Genomic DNA, 27,647 nt, shown 5'->3' with positions numbered 1-27,647 from the left:
TTGCTAGTAAGCTTTTCACTTGAATTTCATTTCCTTTGTACCTGATTTAAAGAGGATATTTGCTTTATTTTTTTTTTTTACTGTGTGCAGCGTTTCTTTTGCCTTGTGTTCTTCTTGGATATCAGGGACAGGTGGAGCTTAGGGCTTTAGAACCACTGCATATAGGGACTAGCGGTCCTGCTTTCTCTTTGAAATGTCAAATAATCTATTACATCCGCACTTCCGCAGCCTGATTAGAACCTCATCATCAGCATCACCCTAATAAAATGAGGAACCCATCTTCTGGCTTTGTGATACAGAGAACGAGAGTGAGAAGCATCGTCATAACATACCAGAGCCCAGGAAGGGGCCTCAAAGCCCTCTGACAGGCTATGCATTCCTGAGCTTCAGCCAGGCTTGAGGACCCTAACAGCCTGCCCTATTTCACTTGTAGGAACATTACGCTATGTTTCTCTTGCTGAGCACACAAGACTTTTTTCCGTTTCAATCTCTTGCTTCTCATCTCTTTGCTTTGCAGAATTGAGCTCTTGCAAAGCGAAGGCAGCTGCACTTTTTTTTTCCTTCAAAGCCACATCCTCTGCCCCAGCATCCATACAGGGGGTTAAAACCACAACTGCCTCCTATCTTCTCTCTACTTCGCTGTTGTCTTTCCACAGATCACTTTGCTGAGCTGGGACTTCCACTTCATAGTGAGTGGTTAGCTACATACTAAGTCTACTCTAAACAAACATCTTCTGAACCACTGTCTGAGTCATTTCAGTATTGCTCACATATTAGCATCAGTGGCCGTGCATTTACTACCAAGAAAGAAGATTTCTCTATGTGTGTGTGTGTGTGTGCACACGTGTGGGTGCAGTGCATACATCTGCAGAGACACCCTTTATTGGTACCATTTTGTAACTTATGTCAACAATCTTCACAATACATACGTTTCTAAACTTGTTTGTCATATAAACCTTTTCCAAGAATGCACTATTCTTTTCAGCAGAAATTAAACAGGAAGATATCCTCATAGGACTAAATTCTATAAATGGCGCCTAACAAATCAGCACAGAAAAAATAGGGATTAATGCTATTCTATAAATGGTGATTAAAGTTAGGTTCTGTTTATAGAAAAGCGCTTAGTGCTGGGAATTGTGACTAAATTTAGGCGCAACTATTTATACCGCATAAGCTGGGAAAATGTGGGATACAAGCGGACCAAATAAATAAATAAATAAACAAACAAACAAACTTGGAGGCTTATTTTCAAAGCACTTAGCCTCCCAAAGTTCCATAGAAACCTATGGAACTTAGCCTCCCAAAGTGCTTTGAAAATATGCCTCATAGTAACATAGTAGATGACGGCAGAAAAAGACCTGCACGGTCCATCCAGTCTGCCCAACAAGATAACTCATATGTACTACTTTTTGTGTATACCCTACTTTGATTTGTACCTGTGCTCTTCAGGGCACAGACCGTATAAGTCTGCCCAGCACTATCCCCGCCTCCCAACCACCTGCCCCTCCTCCCAACCACCGGCTCTGGCACAGACCGTATAAGTCTGCCCAGCACTATCTTCACCTCCCAACCACCAGCCCTGCCTCCCAACCACCGGCTCTGGCACAGACCATACAAGTCTGTCCAGCACTATCCCCGCCTCCCAACCACCAAATTAGGTGCACATCCCCTTTATTCTATAACAGTGCAAGTAAAATTAAAGGAATTATTATTGTACAATATATTGTAGGATAATTTGATAGTCTTGTATTCATACAAATCATCGATTTACTAATCAAAATTTAAGCGAGAAAATATTCCCTACAACTTGTTTGTTGAGAGTTATTTTGGTGTACCCAAGAGTCCTAAATCTATGAGTACAGGATGATTTTCAGGCTGTGATAGATTTCGCAGTATCCGCATTAGAATTCTCCAAAGCTACAGAAACCCCACGAGTCCCCTTCTTCAAGTGCAAACAATACAAAAATTGGCACTCTGTAGTCTGAAATTGTACTTTAATCCAAAATAAGACCTCAAATATATTACACAATAAGAAATTTAAAAATACAATAGAATCTCTATTTTGTGGGAAAAACAATATTTGGTTTAAAAGAAAATACAGAAGGTGTAGAGTAAAGGCATAATCTAAAATCCTGCACAAGCAAAGCAGATTTGTGGGTGTCCAGGATTCCTGAATAACTTCTGCCTTCGTTTTCCAGATCTCCGTCTCTCCCCCAGCTCTAGTGGCACAGGGAGTCTCTTGGGAGCATTTTATTATTGCATGTTGGGGTGGATAATGCAGCTACACTGCACGGTCTCTATATGCAATAGGCGAGTGAGTATCTGTCAGTATACTAACATTTAGAAAATCAGCAGAAAAAGACCAAATTTGAAAAGTAAAAGAATCTGATGTTGTTCCAAGGACTTAACTCCACACAAAGTTTGATATAGTTTGGTCCATCCATTTTAGAATTACAAGTGGATATGTACATATGTACACAGAGACTGCATACATTTCTAATGAGGAAACTGACAACTTCACTTCCTCCTCTGACATCCCCCACCGAAATCACTCCCCAGATTTGCAAAGTTGAAAAGTCAGATATCACCCCAAGGGCTTTCCTCAAAACAAAATGTGATGTAGTTAATCTAACCATTCCAAAGATATTAGAGGGAAACACACATTGACAGGGAGCAGTGGAACACCTTTTCGGTTGGTGGGGGTCAAACAAACCAAACTTTGGTCCTGCCCCCAAGCTGTGCTGGGTTAAAATATTGGTAGGGCCATGGCTCCAGTGGCCCACTCCTTTCTGCCGCCTATGCACACAGAGATTCAGTATGATCTCAAATTGAACTGAGGCAACAAATGAGAATGTGTGATGTGTATGTGCTTCCTGCATACATTTCCACTGTACGCCATATATACAGCCCACAGGGATGGGTGATGGACTGGATGAGTTCTATATTTGTATATAATTTGGAGATTGCTTTAAGAAGAAGTTCAAATAGTGGCTAAGACTGTACCTAATAGTCTTGGATGGACAGAAAACCTCTTAAACCAATTGTCGACTGTACATAAGGAGTTAGTTTGAAGTTTGGATTTGCTGCCGTTGCAGAGTTCAGTAAAGCTTTGCATAAAAATTACAACTCCTTGGTGTGCTGAGTATTCCTTTGAGAGAGAGTGAAGAGCTACTCCTGGACTGCTAAAGGATACTCCAGATAAAGCCCAGTTTAACATCCTATGGCCTTCTGGATTTATATCCGGCCCCAGCCTGTGCCCAAGCTTGAGTGCGGAACAATCTGATTGTGTGTGAACTGTGAAAACAGTGTGATTTGTTTGTGGCCCGTGTCTCGGAGAAGAAAAAGGTAGAAAGAGAGTTGAGCTGGTCGGTGAGACCTGGGTTACGCAGAGATGGAGTAATCTGTTGGAAGAAGGCTAAAATCTTTCAATAAATATAAAACACTGTTTAGAAGCTGCACAGGAAGGATGTACTACAAAAGGGGGAGGGTGTATTTATGCCATGTCAGGTGTGAAAGAATTCTCCTGGTATACTGCTGCTTCAGGTTGGGTCTCCTTTGAGCGAGAAGATCATTGAGAGATGTGTCACTTCCAGCCCTGGTCCTTAGTATGCCCTGGAGTTCAGCCCATCATATAGATCCCGTTGTCCTTTTCTGATTGGCTGTTCAGGCACAAGGAAAAAAAAAAAAGAGAGAGGACCAGGCTTGAGTCTCATAACAAATCTTTGGCAACAATTATGTCTGTGAAACAAATTTCTGCAACATTAAGAGAAATGTTATGTGGAAGTATTGACATCACGAACAGGGCAGGCACAAGAAATGTTAGTGTCCTAAGCAGCTTCAAAATTTGGCCTGTTCTCCCCTCACTGTCTTTTAGTGCCACTTCAGGCATTTTCTGACAGACATTGCCCTAAATCTTCTTTGCCTGTTGCCACTCCTGCACATCTGTCCCCAGCCTCCCCTGCCTCTTCAGGTCCTTAATGCCATCCTCCAGCTGTTGTTACCACAGGCTCACAGTTCCTACAGTGGCTTCAATCTCCCCCCCCCCCCCCCACGGGGGTGGTGGTGGTGGTGGTGGTGGAGGGAGGTGACAGGTGTTCAAGAGTGGGATGGCACAAGCTGAAAGCAATAGTTGAGACTCCCTCATGAGTCGTTTTTCCATTCCCTATAGCTTGCCTAAGGCTTTGCAAAAGAACTGCATGATTTGTATAGCAACTTATCATTTTAGTATTAATTTGAAAATTAGTTATTTTTAATTGGGAGATTCGAATTATAAACCACTATGATGCCTGTGAACGATAGTACATAAAGTTTTACAATAAACATAAGAAAAGTAGACTAGATGTACACAGCATTGTATAGAGACACATAAAGGGCAATTCTGTAACTTTAATTTATGGGCTACTGGGGCATGAAAATGTACCCAATAGCAGCACTTTCACATGTCATTTAAGTAAGTGGCAGTGGATAAATGGAAGCGGACATTCACAAGGGCAGAGCTGCCACTTAACACATGCAACTTACAGAATTCTGGAAATTCGGCACACAAAAAAATTCAAAATTCTGTAAAATTCTACACACTCCCCCCCCCCCCCATTCTATATAGTATGGGGGGAGTATACAAGTTAATTAGTTAAGAAGCCAATCAGCCCTGATAATTGCCACTAATTGGCATTAATTAGAATTTATGTGCAGAACTGTCTAAGCGTATTCTGTATCATGATGCGTGTAAATTCTAAGTCACATAGTTGCAAAGGGGGTGTAGCCATGGGCGGGTCATGGTCATTTCTAAAATCTATGACCGTGGTTATAGAATATGTCTGGTCCGTGCCTAATTTAGGCGTTGGGATTTACACCAAGTTTTACTTTGCGTAACTGCCTGTGACTAAATTTAGACGCAAGGACGGGCGCTCGGCATATTCTATAAACTGCATGGAAATTTAGGTTTATTCTACTTTATAGTATATGCCTAAGTTTTAGCGCTGATTCTTAAGGTGTGATATATAGAATCAAGTCCTTTATTTGTAATTTTCTTGTGTAGATTTCTCCCATTACAAGGGCTGACATCTCCCCCACCCCCACTGGAAAATTAATTGTAATTTGGATTATAATGCTTATACTGTTTGTTTGTTTTGTTTGTATGTGCTCATGTGTTATAGATATTTTTGCAGGTTTATTTTAAGTTAAGAAGAACGCGTGGCTTAAAGGAACAGCCTGGGACTAAGGTGGCAGAGAAGGTGGAGCAGCCCTACGTACAGCTTTGCAGCTCCTCTGTTTTGCTGCACTGTAGTACCTGTGCAGGTAGGCAGAAAGGAAGGGAGCCAGCCAGAAACAGAAGACATGCAGCAGACTGCACAGAATTCTGTGCAGTCTGCGAAGAAGGAGAATTCTGTGCAAATTCTGCATTGTGCAGTAGCACAGAATTCCCCTAGGAGTACACATTTAGATACCCGCAGTTTCACCAGGTCTATAGCTGCTATAACTGAGGGGGCTCATAAATGTAAAGCATGCAACGTGTAATTAAACTCTGGAATTCGTTGCCAGAGAATGTGGTAAAAGCAGTTAGCTTAGCAGGGTTTATAAAAGGTTTGGATAACTTCCTAAAAGAAAAGTGGAGTGGAGGAGTGGCCTAGTGGTTAGGGTGGTGGATTTTGGTCCTGAGGAACTGAGTTCAATTCCCACTTCAGGCACAGGCAGCTCCTTGTGACTCTGGGCAAATCACTTAACTCTCCATTGCCCCATGTAAGCCACATTGAGCCTGCCATGAGTGGGAAAGCGCAGGGTACAAAAGTAACAAAAATAAAATAGATACTATTGGAGGTTCTACATGGAATGTTGCTACTATTGGAGGTTCTACATGGAATGTTGCTACTATTGGAGATTCTACATGGAATGTTGCTATTTCACTAGCAACATTCCATGTAGAAGGCTGCGCAGGCTTCTGTTTCTGTGAGTCTGACGTCCTGCACGTACGTGCAGGACGTCAGACTCACAGAAGCAGAAGCCTGCGCAGCCACATTGGTGATATGCAAGGGCCGACTTCTACATGGAATGTTGCTAGTGGAATAGCAACATTCCATGTAGAATGTCAAATAGTAGCAACATTCCATGTAGAATCTCCAATAGTGGCAACAGTGGAGGAGTGGCCTAGTGGTTGGGGTGGTGGACTTTGGTCCTGGGGAACTGAGGAACTGAGTTGGATTCCCACTTCAGGCACAGGCAGCTCCTTGTGACTCTGGGCAAATCACTTAACTCTCCATTGCCCCATGTAAGCCACATTGAGCCTGCCATGAGTGGGAAAGCACAGGGTACAAATGTAACAAAAAAAAAAAGTCCATAAGCCATTATTAAGTTGGACTTGGGAAAAATCCACTGTTTATTTCTAGGATAAGCAGCATAAAAATCTATTTTACTGTTTTGGGATCTTGCCAGGTACTTGTGACCTGGATTGTCCACTGTTGCAAACAGGATGGTGGGCTTGATGGATCTTTGGTCTGTTCCAGTATGACAAAACTTATGTTCTTATGTTCCTATTCTATAATGGAATCTGGGTGCCAAGATGCCATTCTACAATAGACTCTCACCACATGGCATCAGGGCACCTAAAATGAGGCACCCACTTACAGAATTGCCCCTACTCCTTGCAGACCTAAACCTGAGACAGTGTAACATGGAAGGGGAGCATCCAGAGGAATCAGTTTTAACCCTCCCTTTAACCCTCTTTCTAATACCCAGTTTGTATGGTAGATTTGGAAAACTATGGCTTCATGTTCCCCAGCCCCAAAAGAAATACATTTTAAGGGCAATTCTCTAAATTGATGCCTCAGTTTAAGCACCCAATGCAATGCGCTTAGCGCCAATTCTATAACAGCAATCATGGCACTAGAATACTAGCATAGGATTGGCATTGGCACACCCGTGTGTAGGCATATCCTCTTACATCATGCCAATGGCAGGCATAAGTTGGCACACCTAGATGCATCAAGTAACACATATAGAGGGGCATTTTCAAAAGGGGCCGGCCATCTCCGGGGACAGCTCCGCAAATGGGCAGAGCCAACCGTATTTTCGAAAAAAGATGGCCGGCCATCTTTTATTTTGATAATACGGTTGGGGCCGGCCAAATCTCAACATAAATGTTGAGATCGCCAGGTTTGAGATGGGTGGCTTCAGTTTTCCCCCATAATGGAAACCGAAGCCGGCCATTTCAGACCCAGCCAAATCCAAGCCACTTGGTTGTGGGAGGGGCCAGCATTTGTAGTGCATTGGTCTCCCTAACATGCCAGGATACCAACCGGCCACCCTAGGGGGTACTGCAGTGGACTTCAAAAATTGATCCCAGGTGCATAGCTCCCTTACCTTGGGTGCTGAGTCCCCCCCAAAACCCCCAAACCCTCTGCCCACAACAGTACAATACTACCATAGCCCTTAAAGGGTAAAGGGGGACACCTACATGTGGGTACAGTTGGTTTTGGGGGGGGGGTTTGGAGGGCTCCCATTTATCACCACAAGTGTAACAGGTAGGGGGGGTATGGGCCTGGGTCCGCCTGCGTTAAGTGCACTGCACCCACTAAAAACTGCTTCAGGGACCTGCATACTGCTGTCATGGAGCTGGGTATGACATTTAACGCTGGCATAGAGGCTGGCAAAAAATGTTTTTTAATTTTTTTTTTTAGGGTTGGAGGGGGTTGGTGACTACTGGGGGAGTAAGGGGAGGTGATCCCCGATGCCCTCCGGTGGTCATCTGGTCAGTTGGGGCAATTTTTTGAGGCTTGGTCGTGAATAAAAAGGGACCAAGTAAATTTGGCCAAATGCTCGTCAGGGCCGGCTTTCTTTTTTCTATTATCGGGTGAAGCCGGCCATCTTGTACCACGCCTCCATTCTGCCCCCATCCCGCCTTCGCTACCCTACTGACACACCTCCTTGAAGTTTGGCCGGCTCCGCGAAGGAAAGCAGTTGGAGCCGGCCAAAATCGGCTTTCGATTATACCGAAATGGCCGGCTTCAGGAGATGGCCGGCCATCTCCCGATTTGTGTTGGAAGATGGCCGGCGATCTCGTTCGAAAATAAGCTGGATAGTTTACAGTACTCTATAAACTATGTGCGTAAGTGGGAGACATGCCCATACTCCGCCACATCTATGCCCTCTTGCAGTTAGGTGCTATGGCACTAAGGCACTGCCTTACAGAATAATACCTAGAGCACAAAGGGCTCAGTTGTATAAATGGGGCCCAAGAAATCGGCACAAAAAAACCCATGCAGCAGTATTCTATAAGCTGCACCTAAAGTTAGGCACAGTTTATAGAACAGCGCTTAAGACCTGGAACCATGCCTACATTTAGGCGTTGCCATTTGCACCAACAAAAACACCTCAATTTAGGTACGAAGACCCCTTATTCTGTAATTCCATACAGAACTGAAAACTAAGATCCCGATCTGCCCCGAATCATCCATCACCCTCCCATTTCCATGCCCCCTTTTTCAGAGCACATGCAAAATTTAGGTGCAGATCCTTCGCCTGAATTTACATGTGCAAATGTTAATTCATTCTAGTTAGCACCAATAATTGCTTGTTAAAAAGCTATTTATCGGTGATAATAAGCTTGTTATACAGATTCAAGATGGCCGTGGCGTCGAGGTACTAGCAGGTTACAGTTGTTAGCTCTCCAAAGTTTTCTCTAATAACCGAGATGCCGAAGAGACGGGGTCGTTCAGCCTTCAATGCCCCACACCGGCAGACTCCTACTTCACAAGATATTCGTCCGTTTCTTCAGACTGCTACAGTTCCATCGATTTTGGTATCCAATATGTCGGAAGGCAGCCCGCTGATTCGCGCCAGTGCGCATGGAGGCCTGGAAGCATCTCTTGGGCTAGAGTTGACACTCAGCCCTGACATCAGGAAACCCCCTCCGCAACCAATGAGTTGTAGTACACCGACGGAAGCATCTCTAAATCTGCTTCCTGAGAATGGTGCAGGTGAAGAGAGATGGGAGGCGTTAGATCAGTCCATTGTTGAACCGAAAGCCCAGATGGGAACTTTGATATCATCTATTTCATCTAAGGTGGAAGAAGCTGTAAGTCTGAACCTGGAGACATCAACGGAAAAAGAAGTACTACCCACACAATTTCCTTTTGAAATTAGTAAGCCTACTGAAGTGACTCTAGATTCCCTTTGGACTCTAATAGTGGGATTAGGGAAATCGCTTTCCCCACAGATACAAAAATTAAATCAGGATATGTTGAATATTGAGCAGAATATAAAAGTTTTGGATCATAAAACTGAAAAAGTAGAACAATCAGATGGAAAAATGACATTAGAAATTAAAAAATTACAAACTCAACAGGAGTCTATGATAAAAGATTTGAATTCCTTGAGGAGAAAAAATGAAGCTCTTGATAATGCTGCCAGGCGTAATAACCTTCGATTTCTGAATTTCCCCAAACAACTAACTAACCATCTCATTTTCGAAAGTGATTGCTGGCCATTTTCCGACATAAATCGGGAGATGGCTGGCGATCTCGGAAAAGCGGCCAAATCGGTATAATTGAAAGCCGCTTTTTTGCCAACATCGTCGCTTTCCCGTCGCGTCGCCGGCCAAAGTTCAAAGGGGCATGTCGGCGGCGAAGCGAAGGCGGAACATGGGCGGGCATAGGCGTGGCTACCAGATGGCCGGCTTTCGGCGATAATGGGAAAAAAAACGGCGATAAGCAGTATATCGCCGGGTTTACTTGGTCCTTTTATGTTCACGACCAAGTCTCAAAAAGGTGCCCCAAATGACCAGATGACCACTGGAGGGAATGGGGGATGACCTCCCCATACTCCCCCAGTGGTCACCTCCCATACTAAAAAAATAAAACTAAAAACCTTTTTTACCAGCCTGTATGCCAGCCTCAAATGCCGTACCTACCTCCATGACAGCAGAATGTGTTGTATCCTCCGACAGCCCTTCCCTGGTTGTGATGTGGCTCTCGGGTGAGTGTGACACCTTTTCTGTTAGGTGCCCTGCAGAGTCACATCAGCAATGCATTGTGGTGGGTGTAGGGTACTGGGCTCTACTCCCATGGTGCTTCTCCCCCCTGCTAACTGGGTTCAGAGTGTGCCCTGTTTTGTTTCCGGTAGTCCATGAGGTAGTGGCCATTTTTGTAAGCCAGTTTTAGATCCCTTTCATGTGTCACCCACGTTAGAGAACGTTATTACCGTGAATGTGGCTGAAAGAGGGCATTGTACACCATTCTGCCAGCTCTGACCTACTGCTAATCTCAGTACCAGGGAGACTCTTTGCCAGTGGGGCACAACCTCTGAAGTGCAGTTAACTGTGAGTAAACGTGCTTATTCAAATAAAGGACTTTTTCAAAGAGATTAGTCTTCAGGTGTCAACTGGTTTGCCAAGGTTATACAGCAGCAACAAGTCCTAGAGGCCTGCATGTATGCAGGTCCCTGGAGCACTTTTAGTGGGTACCGCAGTGCACTTAAGGCAGGCGGACCCAGGCCCATCCCCCCCTACCTGTAACACTTGTGCTGGTAATGGAAGCCCTCCAAAACCCACTGTACCCACATGTAGTTGCCCCCTTCACCCCTAAGAGCTTTGGTAGTGTTGTACATTTGTGGGTAGTGGGTTTGGGGGGGGGGTTGGGGGGCTCAGCACCCAAAGTAAGGGAGCTATGCATGTGGGAGGTTTTTCTGAAGTCCCCTGCACTGACCCCTAGGGCGCCCGGTTGGTGTCCTGGCATGTCAGGGGGACCAGTGCACTACGAATGCTGGCTCCTCCCACGACCAAATGGCTTGGATTTGGTCGTTTCTGAGATGGGCGTCCTCGGTTTCCATTATCACCAAAAATCGGGGACACCCATCTCTAAGGATGACCATCTCTAAGGACAACCTGAATTTCACGATTTGGGCATCCCCAATCGTATTATCGAAACGAAAGATGGACGTCCATCTTGTTTTGATAATACGGGTTTCCCCGCCCCTTCACCGGATGTCCTGTAAGGACGTCCTCAGGAACACTTGGGCGGCCCTTTTGATTATGCCTCTCTATGTGAACACATTCCAATATGCCAGGGTTCCATACCTTCAGCAGGTCTAGAAGGAGAATCGGGGGAGGGAATATAGAATGACAAGCAAAAATGCGACAGAGTTAATCAAGGTTTTATGGGGTGTTTTGAGAAAGGGAGACTGAGCTCAGGGGAAGGCTCAGATGCTGCTTACAGTTACCACCCCAGTATAAAGAAAGAGAATGACGGGCAAAAGAGGGTGGGGTGGGGGTGGGGGTGGGGTGGGAGGGAGAATGGAACTGGGAAGTGTTTGTGCTAGTGGGGAAGGGAATTGGGAAATTAATTTTGTGAAATACAAGACACATTGTTGGTGTTGTACTGATTGAAAATACAATAAAAATTAAAATTGGAAAAATAAAAAGAAAGAAAAAAATATACTTTGCTACCTCACTCTATTGCAAGGCTATGCCCATCACCAGAGTTAAGTACATAAGTACATAAGTAATGCCATACTGGGAAAAGACCAAGGGTCCATCGAGCCCAGCATCCTGTCCACGACAGCGGCCAATCCAGGCCAAGGGCACCTGGCAAGCTTCCCAAACGTACAAACATTCTATACATGTTATTCCTGGAATTTTGGAGTTTTCCAAGTCCGTTTAGTAGCGGTTTATGGACTTGTCCTTTAGGAAACCGTCCAACCCCTTTTTAAACTCTGCTAAGCTAACCGCCTTCACCACTTTCTCCGGCAACAAATTCCAGAGTTTAATTACACGTTGGGTGAAGAAAAATTTTCTCCGATTTGTTTTAAATTTACTACACTGTAGTTTCATCGCATGCCCCCTAGTCCTAGTATTTTTGGAAAGCGTGAACAGACGCTTCACATCCACCTGTTCCACTCCACTCATTATTTTATATACCTCTATCATGTCTCCCCTCAGCCGTCTCTTCTCCAAGCTGTATAGCTCTGCCATTTCCCACCACACACTATTCAGGTTTGTCCTGTTACGCTGTCTCTGATCCTCAAATGCTTGTGCTGTTCTGCAGCCTCATATGGGAAACTGATAATACTGACATTGGATCAAAAATGCTTTTTAAGAAGACAGAAAGAACCTTTACCTCATAGTCTGGATTTGGGACAGGTGGAGGGCGTTCCTTTGAGTAGCCTACAAAAGAAGGGAGTTTCAAGTGAGAAATATGTCTTGATATAACCTGAGGCTTTTTTCATTCATAGCAATTTGATGTCCTCTAATGACTCTCCAGCCCAGCTCTGTAGTCTCTGTATTCTGATATTGAACCAGCAGGTGTCACTGTTCGGATGACTGGAAAGCAGCTATCTGTCCTAATATAGCAACATAATTGCATAATAGATGATGGCAGAAAAGAACAACTGGCCCATCCAGTCTGACCAGTTATTCCCATTCATGTTGCAAAAGACGTATCTCGGCTTCCAGCCATAGACTGTGACTACCTGTAAGATATAATTCCTTATCCTCCTTAGATGAGCTTACAAGATCCCCAATTTAGTTCACCCCTGACACCCCTCTCTTCTCATATCTAACCACAAGGTTTTCCAATAATTAAGGGGCCCTTTTACAAAGTCGTGTAAGACTCTTTGCGTGCCCAACATATGCCAAAATGGAGTTACCGCCCAGCTACCGTGTTGCTCTTGCGGTAATTTCATTTTTGGCGCTCATAGCAAAAAAAAAATTCCAATGTCGCACATATCGAACGTGCACCAAGTGGCATTTGGCGTGTGTAGGTCATTACTGCCTGGTTACCACGTGAAACTTTACCTCTAAGTCAATGGTTGGTGGTAAGGTTGCAGACCCAAAATGGACGCGCAGCAATTTTGATTTTGCTGCCTGTCCATTTTTGGCAAAAATTTTAAAAAGGCCTTTTTTACAGGTGCGCTGAAAAATGGATTGGTGCGCGCCCAAAACTGACGCCTACACTACCACAATACATTTTTCAGCCCACCTTTGTAAACGGACCCCTTAATTAGCTTTCAATACTAGCATGACTGTTGCCTGAATAGCTGGCTTCTACGCTTCTCTGTGGCCTTTCCAGGAAGTAAACTCCCACCATCAACCTGCTCAGCCTGCCAAACAGACTTGCTTATGTAATTGTAGCTGTTACTGCACTTGCAATCTGCCAGACAGACCCAGCTGAATGTTCCCTATGTTTCTGCTAGAAATTCTAATTTTTACTGTACAGTTAACAAGGCCAGATATTGCCTGGGGCTTCTTATTTCTTTCAGCACTGACCTCTGGTCTTTGAGTTGAGGTGCCGTGCCGTTTTGTGCTATGGTGTTCTGGTGACTAAAATGCGAAGTTCCTGCACTGACTGTTTATCCTGTCATCACAACCAGCCTCACTGACTAGGCTGCTGTTGCTACGGTTTGCTGCTAGCGCTTCAGTAGTAACACAGTACTATAATAGACATGATGCTGGACCACAGGTTTCTGCATCCTAATGCTCTAGAGTTTTTGCTGTATTTTCCTTACCTTTGGGTTTGCTCCCATGGCCTCCTGCTCTCTCACTTTGCCCCTTCTTGTTTTTGCTCCAGTTATAGACCAGTATGACTACTCCAAGTGTGATGAGAAAATCCACCACCATGATCAATATCACTGTCCAACTTTCCATTTCTACACACAATTCACATACTGCAAAAGGAGAAGTTGTTGGCAGTCAGGAAGAGGGTAAATTGGAATTCCACCAGAACCAGTGAAAGTTTTCTGGGTGCCTTGAGAGGCTTCAGAATTTGGTGCCTCTTGACCCCTGGTCAGTGTCACTGCAGATGCCCGATATGTCATCATTAATTCCTCCCTTTGCTGCTGATGCCTTTTGCCAAGCCTCCACCACTAACATACCTATTCTGTACTTGAAATGTACATAGTCCAGTCATCTTGCTGCCTAAATATTGGTACTCTGATAATACTCTGATGTGGCAACATGCTTTGCGTCCTCCCTTTTTTTGAAAGCATGCCCTAGAGCAGTGATGGCGAACCTTTCAGAGACCGAGTGCCCAAACAGCAACTCAAAATCTAATTATTTATCGCAAAGTGCCAACAGGGCAATTTAACCTGAATAACAGAAGTTTAAAAGCATTTGGCATGCTTTTGAATAATTAATGTGATTTTTGCTGTTGCATGCATGCTGATAACTCCCTTCCCCTCCATCCATGTGCATCTCCTTCCTGTCTTCCCTTCCCTCCTCTCCCCTCCATCCATCCAACAATTGCCCTCCCCTCCATCCATCCATACCCAGCGATTCTCTTCTTTCCCCTGCCCTCCCCTCCCCTCCCGCTCCCATCCATGCCCTGCATGTAAATCTTTTTAATTACCTCCGTCGAAGCGGCCGCTCTAGCCTTCCCTTCGTGAGTTTGTTCCCTCAGAGTCAGTCCCGCCCTCGCGGAAATGATGTCAAAAGGTGGAACTGACTCTGAGGGAATGAACTCACGAAGGGAAGGCTAGAGACGGGCAGAGCTTTCAAAGACGCGGTTGCTTCGACGGAGGTAATCAGCGCCGGCGGGGAGGACATACGAGGGGATATTTGGTGGATGGGCCTGGAGGGAAAGTGGCTGGGCCTGGGTCCGTCCAGGCCTGCCCCTGGCGACAGCACACGTGCCATAGGTTAGCCATCACTGCCCTAGAGGGGCTGTGGCATCTCAAAGACTGGACATATGTAGCAGCCCATTGTCTAGAATGGCAGTGAGGAATTAAGGAGAGCATCAGAGAGGCACTAGGAGTGACTCAGAAAAGGGCAGGAGTGGTGAAGTGAGGGGGCACCTCAGGGGGGCAGCAGCCTCTTACAGTTTGTCACCTAGATCATACCAGTCATGAGAAGAAACTGTAATGTATACTGAGACAGTGGAAGTTTGAATTATGGATTTCAGGGAGTGAGGGGCACAACCTCCCCCCCCACCCCCACAAACACAGAAAATTACAGAACACACAGCTAACAATCGTTGAACATCATTAGTGTCAAGTACTACAGCGAGAATTTAAAAGGATACATATTAAATAATTAAAGTTTTTCCACAATTAAATAATAAAACATGTAAATTGATAATAAAACTGTTACCCTTTGCCTAAACTGTTTTCTCTTCCTCTGTGTTTCCCTTTTTTCTTTCCGTATTATTTTTTTTTTAATGTGATGCCTCTTCTCTCTAATTGTCCTTCCACCTTCCAGTGGCATTTCTCCCCATCTCTCTTCTCTGTGTTTTTCACCCCCTCTCATTCTTTTGCATCTCAGGTCTCCCTCCCTCTCTCACCCAGCCATCTTTCTCTTAAGCCAACAATCCCATCCTTTCTCCTTTCCCTTAATCCTCCCCAGCTATTTAAATGCACACTAAACTTAACACGCTTTCTTAAATACTAGTAAAAGAGGCCCGTTTCAGAGCAAATGAAACGGGCGCTAGCAAGGTTTTCGTCGCCAACACTCCCCCTCCCTGGCCAACCCCTTCATTGTTCTGCCATTGCTCTGCCCCCAACGTCATGACGTTTGACGCGAGAGCGGGGCCCGGAGCGATTCCCCCCTCCCACCTCCCTGCCAACCCCTTTGTTGTTCTGCCATTGCTCCGCCCTCGAGGGCGGGGCCCGGAGCTATTTTGGTGGCTTCACCACCACAAACCTTTGAACCTTTTTGAAGGAAGTCAGGGCTTGGCTTCACTGACGTCAGTGTCCTCAGAACGTTGAGGGGGAGTTTTATTATAGTAGATTATAATATGTGCTCAGAAGTACATAACAACCCTAAGAGAAAGCTCTTCATTGTTTAATCACTGCAACCACACTGGACTAGATTCTGTAAATGGCGCTGAAAAATTGTCACTGAAAAATACACACTGACCCTTGGATTCTATATAGTGCGCTTTGATTTAGGTGCCGAAATTGGTGCAGATTCTGTAACACCGTGCGTAACTTAATTGGCTTAACAAGCTAATGAGCACTGATATCAGCACTTAACAAGCAATAATGAGCACTAATTGGCATGGATTAGAATTTAGGTGCATAACTTGCTAAGCGTATTCTGTAATGATGTGCACCGAACTTCTAACATGCGCAGCCAAAAAGGAACAAGGTTATAGGTGGGGAAATGGGTGTTTCGTGGGCATTCTGAAATTTAGGCACCTAGTTACAGAATATGGCCCAGTGCGTCTAAATCTAAGTGCTGGGACTTACTCCATGTTTTAGTTGGTGTAAATGGATACGTGCAGATTTAGGCGCTGAAATATCAACTAAGCTTATTCTATAACTGGCACCTAAATCTAAGTGCCGATTACAGAATACCCTTAGTTGGCACTAATTTCAACACCGGTTTTTTAAGCACCATATATAGAATCTCCTCCTGAGCGCTATTCTATAAAGGATCTGTGTCCTCTATAGATTAGCACTAAGCGCATAAACAGCGCCTGCTGGAAGCAGGTGTTATGCTGGCACCTAAGTTAGGCGAAAATTGAGTCTATTCTGTAACATTGCGCATACATTCTGGGACCGCCCCCAAAATGCCCTGTCCATACCCCCTTGAAATTACGCATTATCCCCCCGAATTCTATACAGGGCTGCCGAGAGACTAGGCTGGGCCCAGGGCAAGGCTGCCCCTCCTCCACCCCCCCACCGCCCCCTGTTGCTCCCCCCGCCGCCCCCCCATTGCTCCCCTCGCCGCTGAAGTCCCCGGTCTCACCTGCCTGCCTCCACGGCTCTGGGCCCCCTGCATTCAAAGCGGCAGTCGCAGATCGCCTCTCTTCTGGCCTTCCCTCCCTGTGTCCCGCCCTCGTCTGGTGTAACTTCTGGTTTCTGCGAGGGCGGGACTCAGGGAGGGAAGGCCCAAAGGGAGGCGATCTGTGACTGCTGCTTCAAATGCAGGGGGCCCGGAGTCAAGGAGGCAGGCAGGTGAGACCGGGGACTGCAGCGCCAGCGGCCTGATCCCGGCACCAGGCCCCCCCCCTGCCCCCCCTCTCGGTGGTCCTGATTCTATATAGCACAACTAGCGTTCTGCTCCAAAATCCAGTATGTATAACTTAATTGGCTTAACAAGCTATTCAGTATTGTTAACAGCACTTAACAAGAATAATAATGAGCACTAATTGGCAATAAATAGAATTTACATGCACAACTCACTAAGCGCATTCTGTAATGCAGTGCACCTAACTTCTAACGCATGCAGGCAAAAGGAGACATGGTTATGGGCAGGGAAATGGGCATTTTGTGGGCGTTCCCAAATTTATGCATGTTGTTATAGAATATGGCCTTCTGTGCTTAAATTTACTTGCTGGGATTTAAAGCCAATTATCGGCACTAATTAGCTCTTTATTCAATGATGTTATGGGTCTTGCTTACATTTCAGCACAATGCTGGAATTCATTGCTTTTAGAACTAAGGTTAACTCAAAATCATCTTTGTTTTCATAAGCTATTAAAAACTCATTTGTCTGGATTGTACCTACATGCACATTAATGAACTGAGATATTTTAGTGGTAATGATTATTTGTCAGAATGATGCTGTTTCCTAGGGTTGCCTAATCTGCATGGATCCCCCATTCTCTATTTCTGTGGATAACACTCTCATCCTCCCTGTCTCATCAGCTCATAACCTTGGGGTCATCTCTCTCCTTCTCTGCACATATTCAGCAGACCTCTAAAACCTGTCGTTCCTTTCTCTATAATATCACCAAAATTCGCCCTTTCCTTTCTGAGCACACTACCAGAACCCTCATCCACACTCTTATCACCTGTCGCTTAGACTATTGCAACTTGCTTCTCACAGGTCTCCCATTTAGCCATCTCTCTCCTCTTCAATCTGTTCAAAATTCTGCTGCACGACTAATATTCCGCCAGTACAGCTATGCTCATATTAGCCCTCTCCTCAAGTCACTTCACTGGCTTCCTATCCATTTCCGCATACGGTTTGAACTCCTCTTATTGACTTACAAGTGTATTCACTCTGCAGCTCCTCAGTACCTCTCCACTCTCATCTTTCCTTACACTCCTCCCCGGGAACTCCATTCACTGGGTAAATCTTATCTGCACCCTTCTCCTCCACCGCTAATTCCAGACTCCGTTCCTTTTATCTTGCTGCACCATATGCCTGGAATAGGCTTCCTGAGCCGGTACATCAAGTTCCATCTCTGGCCATCTTCAAATTTAGGCTAAAAGCCCACCTTTTTGATGCTGCTTTTAACTCCTAACCCTTACTCTCTTGTTCAGTATCCTTATTTTATCATCCTCACCTTAGTAATTCCCTTATCTCTTATTTGTCTTGTTTGTCTGTCCTAATTAGATTGTAAGCTCTGTCGAGCAGGAACTGTCTCCTTGTGTTCAAGTGTACAGCGCTGCGTACGTCTAGTAGCACTTTAGCAATGATAAGTAGTAGTAGTAGTATACCATGTTTTCATTGATGTAAACGGAGGCATGTAATTTTAGGCACTGGGATATTAAATAAGCATATTCTATATACCACACCTAAATCTAGGCACCGCTTATAGAATACGTTTAGGCAGAAATATTTTCTGTGCAGATTTTTTTAGGCGCCATATATAGAATCTGGCCCTATAGGAGTTCTGTACACAGCATTATAGAATGTGCGAGTAACTCCCAATTAATGCCAATAATTGGTTGTTAGCAACCGATTATTGGCACTGATTGGCTCATCAAGCAATCAAGTTGCATGTGCAAACTGGCTATGTGCACGCAATTTTAGTCACCATATATCGAATCCAGGGATCTGTGTCTGAAAATATTCAATTTTGAACAAAGTAAGTGCCATTTATAATCACCATCTCAAAGATTGTTAGCAACCAAAAAATGTAGCTTATCTTAACTTAGGTCCTGTGTCCTGACACGGACTGCGTTTCGCTGATGGCTGCTTCAGGGAACCTGAATCATATAGCTCAGTGTAACTATCAAATTAAATCTTTGAGAGTTACACTGAGTTATATGATTTGGGTTCCCTGAAGCGGCCATCAGTGAAACACAGTCTGTGTCATGACCCGGGACCTACTTTAAGATAAGCTAACAACCAATTATTGACATTAATTTATTATTATTATCATTATTATTAGCATTTATATAGCGCTACCAGACGCACGCAGCGCTGAACACCTGACAGAGAGAGACAGTCCCTGCTCAATAGAGCTTACAATCTAAAATACAGACAGACAAGACAATTAAGGGCGAGGGAAGTACTGGGTGAGAAGGAACAAGGGGAGGCAAATGAGTAGTGGCTAGGAGCCAAAAGCAGCAGTGAAAAGGTGGGTTTTCAGCATAGATTTGAAAACAGGTAGAGATGGAGCTAGATGTACAGGCTCAGGAAGTTTATTCTAGGCATAGGGTGCCGCGAGAGAAAAGGAACGAAGCCTGGAGTTAGCAATGGAGGAGAAGGGGGACGACAAGAGAGATTTGTCCAGCGAGTGGAGATCACAGGGAGGAATGTAGGGAGAGATAAGAGTGGAGAGGTAATGGGGGGGGGGGGGGCTGCAGAATGGATGCATTTAAAGGTCAGTAAGAGAAGTAATGATTAATAGGGAGTTGCACGCATATCGTATTCTATAATGCTGTGCACAGAACTCCTATAGTTCGTAATTTCAAGGGGGCATGGAGAGGGGTGTTTGGTGGGTTTTTCCAGAATGTATGCACATTGTTACAGAATAGACTCGTTTGGTGCCCAACTCAGGTGCCAGCATTTACACCTGCTTTCAGGAGGCATAATTGTCAGCACCTAAAGTTAGGTGCTGTTTATGCACTATGGGCTAGATTCTGTATATGACGCCTGAAAAATCTGCATGGAAAAAAAACTTACACCTAGGCATATTCTTTAAAGTACACCTAAATTTTATAGAATTGACTTACATTTCCGCACGGTATATAGAATAAGCCAAGTGGCTTGCCACGCAACTAAATTTGGTTGCGTCCATTCTTGAAGACCCTGGTTCTGTTCCCACTTCTGTACCTGGTACTGCGTCCATTTAGGCCACATTTTACTTGGTGTAAATCCTGACACCTAAATTAGGTACAGAGCAGGTGCATTCTATAATAATGCACATAGATTTTAGAAATGCCCACACCCTGCCCTGCCCATGGCCACACCCCCATTCAACTATTTGACTTAGAATTTAAGTGCACCACGTTATAGAATACACTTAAGGCCCTGTTTACTAAGCTGAGTTATAGACGCGTTAGCATCTTTAATGCGCGTCAAGCATGTACGCGTATTAACCGTGTATATGCCTACAATATTCCTATAGGTGCCTACATGGTTAGTGCATGCGCAAACTGTAGGTGCGTTAAAAATGCTAACGCGTCTTAGAAAACAGGGCCCCTAATGAGTTGTGCGCATAAATCTCAATGCCAATTAATGCTGATAATTGCTTAACATCCAATTAAGAGCACTGATTAGCTAGTTAACCAATCAAGTTATGCACATTGTTGTAGAATATGCCTCAGTTTCTGAATGGATTTTCAGGCGCCATATATAGAATCCAGGGGTTAGTGCTAATCTATAAAGGATGCAGATCCTTTATAGAATAGTGCTCAGCAAGGAGGCTGGATGAAAACAGAAGACAGGGTGAGCCTATCTAGTCCATTATATGGGCTGAAGCCAGTAGGCAGAGCTTGCCACCATTTTAGTACACCCAAAACAATAGCAAATGCTATTGAAAACAATAGCAAAATATTATTAGAAATAATGGACTGCCTATGCGTGGTCCATCTATAAAAAGTCTAAACCTGTTGTAGTTGGATAGGCAGTGCCTTAAAAGGTGGAAAGACAAAAGATTTCTTTTTAAATTTTGTATTTATTTGACAGCTTTTTAATTTATTTGAAAGCTTCCCATATATAGATATAAATATCATGAAATAAAAGTTGAATATCACTAAAACAGCTTAAAAATTATTGTAGCTGGTAGAAACAGCAGTTATGAACTCTGTATTTTGTGCTCATTTTTCTACACTTTTCTATACAATAAAGATGGCCAACTTTCAGTGAGGATATACTGTTTCCCGATGGGTTCATCTTAACTGTTGCTAAACTGCCTTGGGAAGCCTGATGTTATAAAGATGGAATATATTGAAATTAAATGGAAGTAAAATTAAACTCTCCTTTCATTTTGACACATGGAATCACATCTTCATCTGTTTTGTAGAAGTTTACATTTTAGATACACAAATGTATTATTCTGTTTTGAACATGTTTCAGGGAAAAGTGGTTTTATAAGTTAAAATTAAAATAAATATTTTGTTTCATGCAGATCTCTTTTAACATAACAAAATGGGTTATAAGCTGTTAATGTAGTCCATTGGTTTTCTTACATTTTGTTCTTGTGGTGACTTATACTGTGCCAAAACTGAAAACTCTTATCTCTATCTTGTCGATAATAAAAGGAGCTGTCACGATTGTGGTCGTGACCCCTCTCAGACTCACCTTATTTCCGGCGGTCAGGTTCTGAGCTGGCTTCTGTCTGTTCTTCCTGAGTTAGTTCTGTCTCTGTGTGCTGGCTGCTTCCAGCATGGCTCTGATTACTCCACCATACTGCACCTGTGTGTGTTAAGCCTCTCTGTGCTTCAGTATGCTTTCTGCCTGTGTCTTGGTTTGTGTTCCTCTCACCCTCTGGTGGCCAGAACCGGTGGCTGCCATAGACTTTCCAGACTTTCTTTCTGGTCCGGTCCAGATATTCCAGCCCTCCAGACTTGGTTTGAAGTTTGGCAGCTAGCCTCAACCGTAGCTGCCTCATGATTCCTGCAGCTGAGCTTCAGCTGCTAATGGGTTTAGTAACCACCTGGAAACCTTCTGAGTTTGCCTTTGCATCGTCTAAGGTCCCTGGTATGTGGGTGTGCTCTGTGCACTTCTGCCTAGTCCAGTTCTAGTCTGAGTTCCTTGTCTGGTTCTATTGTTTGTGTGTAGTTAGCTTTGGTTTTATTGCTTAGTTCCTGGTCTTGTTTCTAGTCTGCATTTCATTGTCTTGTGTCTGTGTTTCTGGCTTAGTGGCTGCTTGGTAGCTTTCAGTCCTGACTCTCACCTGTCTGTGTTTCTCTCCTAGTGGCTGCCTGGCAGCTTTTAGTCCTGACTGTTGTGTGTTGCCTCTTGGGATCCAGCTCCTGCCCTGTCCTGCAAAGTCCTGCCGGCTGCCTGCACCCAGGGGCTCAACTCCTGGGGAACGGTGGCCAAGTGCAGGTGAAGTTTAGCTGTTCCTGCTCTGCCTGTTCCAGCTTGTTTGCCTCTGTTTCAACTCCAGTCCAGGGTTCCAGTCCTGTTTGCCTTGTCTCTGGTTTGGGGGTGATTTTGCCTGCCAAAGGGCTCACAAACCCAGTGTTTTCCGCAAGAAGCCTGACAGGAGCTCATTGTGAACACTATCCACACTAAAAGATTGTTTTGTGGCTGTACATGAGGAAGTGTGATATTGAATAAATATGTGTATGTTTGTGTCCCTAGTCATGCATCCAAAGTTTAGCTTGCACTTAAATAGCTGTGGGTTTTCCTTGTATGCAAGTTAGTACCATTATCCCCCAGTATTTTTGATTCTTTTCTTCTCCCACATGACAATTCTAAGTCCACACTTTACAAGGGAAAAGAACAGGGAAGAGAGGAGAGAAAGAGACCAAATCTAAACTGCAAGGAACTCCTTGTATTTAATTTACTTACCTTTGGCTTTTAAGTGTAGTTTTGTTGTTAATGATGGAACATTGTTTTCATATGAAACCTCACATTGGTACAAGCCATTGTTGGACTCATGATAGTTCTTCAGAGTATGCTTATCGTTCTTTCCTTCAGTGATTTTTTTACCATTGTGTGATATTGTGATTTGTTCTGCTTTGTTAGTATCTGATCCCAAAGGGCAAGCCAGAGTGATGGAAGTTCCAGAGATGCTCACATCAATATTCTCTGAAGGGAAGAGAGAATCAAGTGTAAAGCACACCAACATGGCAATGAAGTGAGGAGGGACAGAAAGCAAGAGAGAGGAAAGCAACTGAAATGAAGTTGGAGAGAGATAGGGGAAAGGAACAAAAAATTCATTTTGAGCTGGGGAGCATAAGACTAATTGCATGCGACACATGCTGAGCATCAAACATTGCATTGAAGAAATTCTACTACTCGTTAATAGTGGCAAACCCTTGTAGTGATAGATTAGCTAACACTCACTTTCTCAAGGGTAAATCTAGAACCTTATATTGTTAATTTTTTATTATTATTTTAATATTTTGTAGGAGGAAAAGATCTTGGATAATCAAATGGCTGAGTTGATTTATAATATAATATAAGGTTCTAGGTTTACCCTTGCAAGTATTAGCTAATTGAAGAAATTCTTACAATTAGAAAAAAACAGAATGAATAGATGGGTAGATGGCCCAGTAATCAAAATAAGGAGAAACAACAAAATGAAAAGGGGAACCATCAAAGAAGTACCAACCAAGGGATATTTATTAAAAATATCACAAACAAAGGTCAATTAAAAACAATCTATAAAACTCTATACACATTTTTATAGATGATATTTTTATAGATTTCTATAGATCCCTATGGACGATTTGCTTTTAATTGACCTTTGCTTGTGACATTTTTAATAAATATCCCTTGGTTGGCACTTCTTTGGTCATTCCCTTTTTCATTTTGCTGTTTCTCCTTGTTTGGTTCCGCAACGGGGTTACTTCGGCTTTTTTGTTCTCCAGTAATCAAAATGTAATTCAAGAGAGAAGGGATGGGGATCCCACCTCAGGCCAGCTAGGATGGGGGGGGGGGGGGGGGGTGTATTGCTCTCTGTGTTAAATGACAGGAGGGAGGGAGCTAGCAAGCTATACTCACAGAGGGCTTCCCCAGTGCTTGTATTGCATTACTAGTGCCAGAAAGAAACTCTGTTTGGTACAATAGAAGAATTAAGTGCACTAGCAATAAATTTAAGAGACTGAGCTTTATCGCTGTCTCTCAACCTCCCTATGGAACCCTTTTACTAAGCTGCGGTAAAAAGAGTCCTACACTAGAGGCGGGGGGGGGGGGGGGCTGCTTTTGCTGCATGCTGAGCAGTGGATAAAAAGGCCAAAAAAAAAAAAAAAGACATGGCCATGTGGTAAGATTGCTCTTACCACGTGGCCATGCAGGGCGGAGCACTTACTGCCACCTAATGAGGTGACGATAAGGGCTCCCGCACTAGCCCAGCGGTAACTGGGTAGTGCATGGTGCTGCCTGATTACTGCCGGGTAACTTCCTGCCACGCGCCAGGGTACAACTACCACTGGCGCCCATGTTGGACTGGTGATAGTTCCAGAATGGCGAGTGGTAAGCCCATGTTGGACTTACCACTACTTAGTAAAAGGGCCCCTATATGCTTTGTTTTAAGAATGAGGTTTATTCTTATAATATGTGCAAAATGCAAAACAAACCCATTTGGACATAGTGTCCCAGGACGGCTCCCAGAGAGGTACAGCCTTCCAGAAAGTTCTCAGGCTCAGGGACTCTCAACCATTTCCTTCCACTTGTCTTTCCATCTCCATTTGTGCATGATGAGGAAGCCAAAGACTTGGGAGTAACGCAGGTGCGGGGCGGGGCGGGGGGGCTGGTGGTAATCAGAAGGGCGCCACATTGGCGCATGCTGCCTGATTACCACATAAGTAGCGCTTAAGCCCTTACCGCTAGGTCAGGGGTAGGCAACTCCAGTCCTCGAGAGCCGCAGGCAGGTCAGGTTTTCAGGATATCCACAATGAATATACATGAGATAGATTTGCATACCATGGAGGCAGTGCTTGCAAATCTATCTCCTGCATGTTCATTGTGGATATCCTGAAAACCTGACCTGCCTGCGGCTCTCGAAGGACTGGAATTGCCTACCTCTGCACTAGGTGAATGGGTGGAGGTAAGGGCTTAGGTAGTAAATAGACGCGTGCTACTTTTGATTTTATCGCATGGCCATTTACTGCTCCCATTAAAAAAGCCTTTTTTTCCCAGCCACAGTAAAAAAAATGGTCTAGCATGCGCCAATTTCATACAGGCCACGTTTTACCACAGCTTAGTAAAAGGATCCCTTGATCTGGTGCAGGGTGCAGGCATAGGACCAGAAGAGGGAGTGTTAACAAGTCTTTCAAAAGAAGAAAACAAGCCAGAATTTGGAAGAATAAACTTCTGGCAGGGGGAATTCTCTCACCTTCCTGAGTCAGGACCCGGCCTAGAAACAAACAAGTGCAAGAACCAGAGACAGAATAGCTAGGTCTTCTTTACTGATGCCCTCCAAGCTGGTTTGTATTAATATTATCACATTAAACAATTATTTTAGTTACATTTGTACCCCACACTTTCCCACTCATGGCAGGCTCAATGTGGCTTACATATACAGGTACTTATTTGTACCTGGGGCAATAGAGGGTTAAGTGACTTGCCCAGAGTCACAAGGAGCTGTGCCTGAAGTGGGAATCAAACTCAGTTCCACAGGACCAGAGTCCACCACCCAACCACTAGGCCACTCCTCCACTCCACTTATCACATTCAAGTTCATGTACTATAAGCCATCGAATTATTGGCTAATTCAGAACAATTATAATTACAAATATTATATCACAATAATAACATCCCAGCACTATCTACACTTGTACCCTTTCATAGATAAATTAACCTTTTATACATAATTTATTCTTTCCTGTTTTCAACAAAACATAAAAAGTTTCAAAAAGGTCAACTAGAAATATAAATATTGGTCGATATATTCAGGCTTAGGGCAATGTGAGCACAGTGTGCCTTCTGATTCTGAGAAGGAGAAGTGGTATCTGGGAAGGTTTAGGGGCTTCTCCCCATTTTCCCAAACAAGAATTACGAATTTTCTTTTGAAATGTAACATTCAGTGTTAGAACCCAAAGTGCAAAGCTAAATAACTGGAAACAAAGAACCCATGTGGGAATGTGGCTGTAACTTTCATACAATAATGTAATATTGTCCCTTCAATTTTAGCATTTCAAACAGAACTAGGGTTTCCTAGTTTCCCACTATTTTCTGTTTTTAAAGCCAAAGCTCTAAAATACAGGACCCCCAACATTTTCCCAAATAACCCCCAAACAAATGTACTATTATTAAAATTGTTACTATTATTGAAGGTGTTGCTGAAAGATGCTGGATGATCCCTGTTTTCAAAATTACGTCAATTAGTGACCATTTTTAGCAGTACAATGGCGTTTAGCAACGAAGATAAAGTTGCCATTAATAAATATTTGCAACAAAATAAGGCATATGGTGCAAAGCTTTTGCTAAAGGGACTTTCCTAATAAAGGTCAGGCTAACATATTTTCAAAGGTCATATGCTTAAATAATTTCAGAAGGGTCCTGTTTTTTCCCCCAGAGCAGTACTTCGTTCCTTCATAACCACAATATATTATATACACCAGTCTATAGTGCATTAGGTTGTTGTATCATACTTACCATATTGTATCGTATCACCTAACCGGTAATAGAGTTTATGTCTTTTGCTATGGTTTACCATTGTTTTGACTCTAGATGTGTGCTAAAAAAAATCGTGTGGAATGAATGGAAAACGTGTTTCCAATAAATAGATATAGAAAGCACTACTTATTTTTAAATTATTTATGCAAAAAAAATATAAATATGAAAATCCAGAGAGCTGATATCATTTTCTTAGGAAATAAAACTTTTGTATCACATTAGAAAAAACGATACAGCGATGGGGCTGTAGAGTAAGTGTTTCAAAGAGACAGGACTAGAATAGAAAAATCAGTAACAAATTACCTTTTTCCGTGGGCTCTCCGTTTTCACCGCCAACCTCCTGAAAATCCGCAGGCCCTGTAGGGTTTCAATGAACTCGTAACACATTTATCTGCTTTATTTTGGGGGTAGGTAGTAAACAACACACTTAAATGAGAGCTTAAGCGAGTCGGATAGCCAGATCTGAGGCAACAAAGGATCAAAGCGCATTATAAAAATGTTACCACAGGAACCCCTAGAACAGAATTCTACTATCATATCTTTTCTGCAAAATAAACTTGTCACCTGCACAAAGCACCCTCTTTTCTAGCCTAATATTCTATGGGGTTTTGCCTAAGGTTATGAACGAAATAAAAGAGGACACAGTTGCCCTAAATGTATTTCACCATGACAGAGATGGGTGGCCCAAGCAGTGACCTCTGTTAGATCCAGGGATTGTGAAATCTTGTTTGAGTCTCAGTGGTCAGATGTACTAAACCCCTGGATCTCATTGGCGCATTGTACCTTAAACCTCTAGCCGCTGCCCGCGGATTTGGGCTACAGCTCCACAACTGAGAAGATCCGGATTTAGGGGCTGCTCCTCGTATCTCTTCCAGCTGTCTGCACTCACTGGTCAACCTTTGCACGTTTTTTCTCGGATCCCCAATTCTTGCTCTCAACCCCTCTTCTCCGGGCCCCCTGTTTCCTTTCTTCCTATTTGCTCTCAGTCCTTTACTACAGGTTCTCCTGCCCTACTTGCCTTTCCCCTGTCCATTCTCGCTGTCTCCCCCAACTCCCCCTATGATCCCCATCTGAGGCGAGGGTCCGGCTCACACACTCACCCGGCCAGAACAATAGTGCCAGAAGTAGAGCTGGATGCCATCCCGGCGGCTTCATGGGGTCTCCTCCTTAACTCTCAATTGCTTTTTTTGAAAGTGAATAAAAGAAACCCTCAGGCAGGCTGTGTGCTGTTTAATGAGCAGACAGCTCA

General features: G+C 43.9%; 1 protein-coding gene across 1 annotated transcript; it reads right to left on the bottom strand.

Annotated features, from left to right (window-relative positions):
• Positions 1-1,987: 1,987 nt before the first annotated feature.
• CD3E (CD3e molecule) lies at positions 1,988-27,647 on the bottom strand. Its single transcript, XM_030220863.1, has 6 exons — positions 27,499-27,647; positions 26,702-26,755; positions 22,625-22,864; positions 13,495-13,653; positions 12,108-12,154; positions 1,988-3,659 (listed from the first exon to the last, which is right to left on the bottom strand). Exons 1-6 carry the CDS (start codon positions 27,551-27,553, stop codon positions 3,603-3,605), a joined length of 612 nt encoding a protein of 203 aa, XP_030076723.1. The 5' UTR covers positions 27,554-27,647; the 3' UTR covers positions 1,988-3,602.

The sequence above is a fragment of the Microcaecilia unicolor genome, chromosome 12 (assembly GCF_901765095.1).
Source record: "Microcaecilia unicolor chromosome 12, aMicUni1.1, whole genome shotgun sequence".
NCBI lineage: Eukaryota > Metazoa > Chordata > Amphibia > Gymnophiona > Siphonopidae > Microcaecilia > Microcaecilia unicolor.
Note: the sequence above shows the minus strand (reverse complement) of the source record. Positions and strands in the feature narration are given on the sequence as shown.

Coding starts and splice junctions, on each gene's coding strand:
- CD3E (XM_030220863.1), bottom strand. CDS start 27,553: ATGAAGCCGCCGGGATGGCATCCAGCTCTACTTCTGGCACTATTGTTC. Junction 26,756..27,498: donor GGCACTATTGTTCTGGCCGG/GTGAGTGTGTGA, acceptor GAAACCCTACAG/GGCCTGCGGATTTTCAGGAG. Junction 22,865..26,701: donor CGGAGAGCCCACGGAAAAAG/GTAATTTGTTAC, acceptor TCTTCCCTTCAG/AGAATATTGATGTGAGCATC.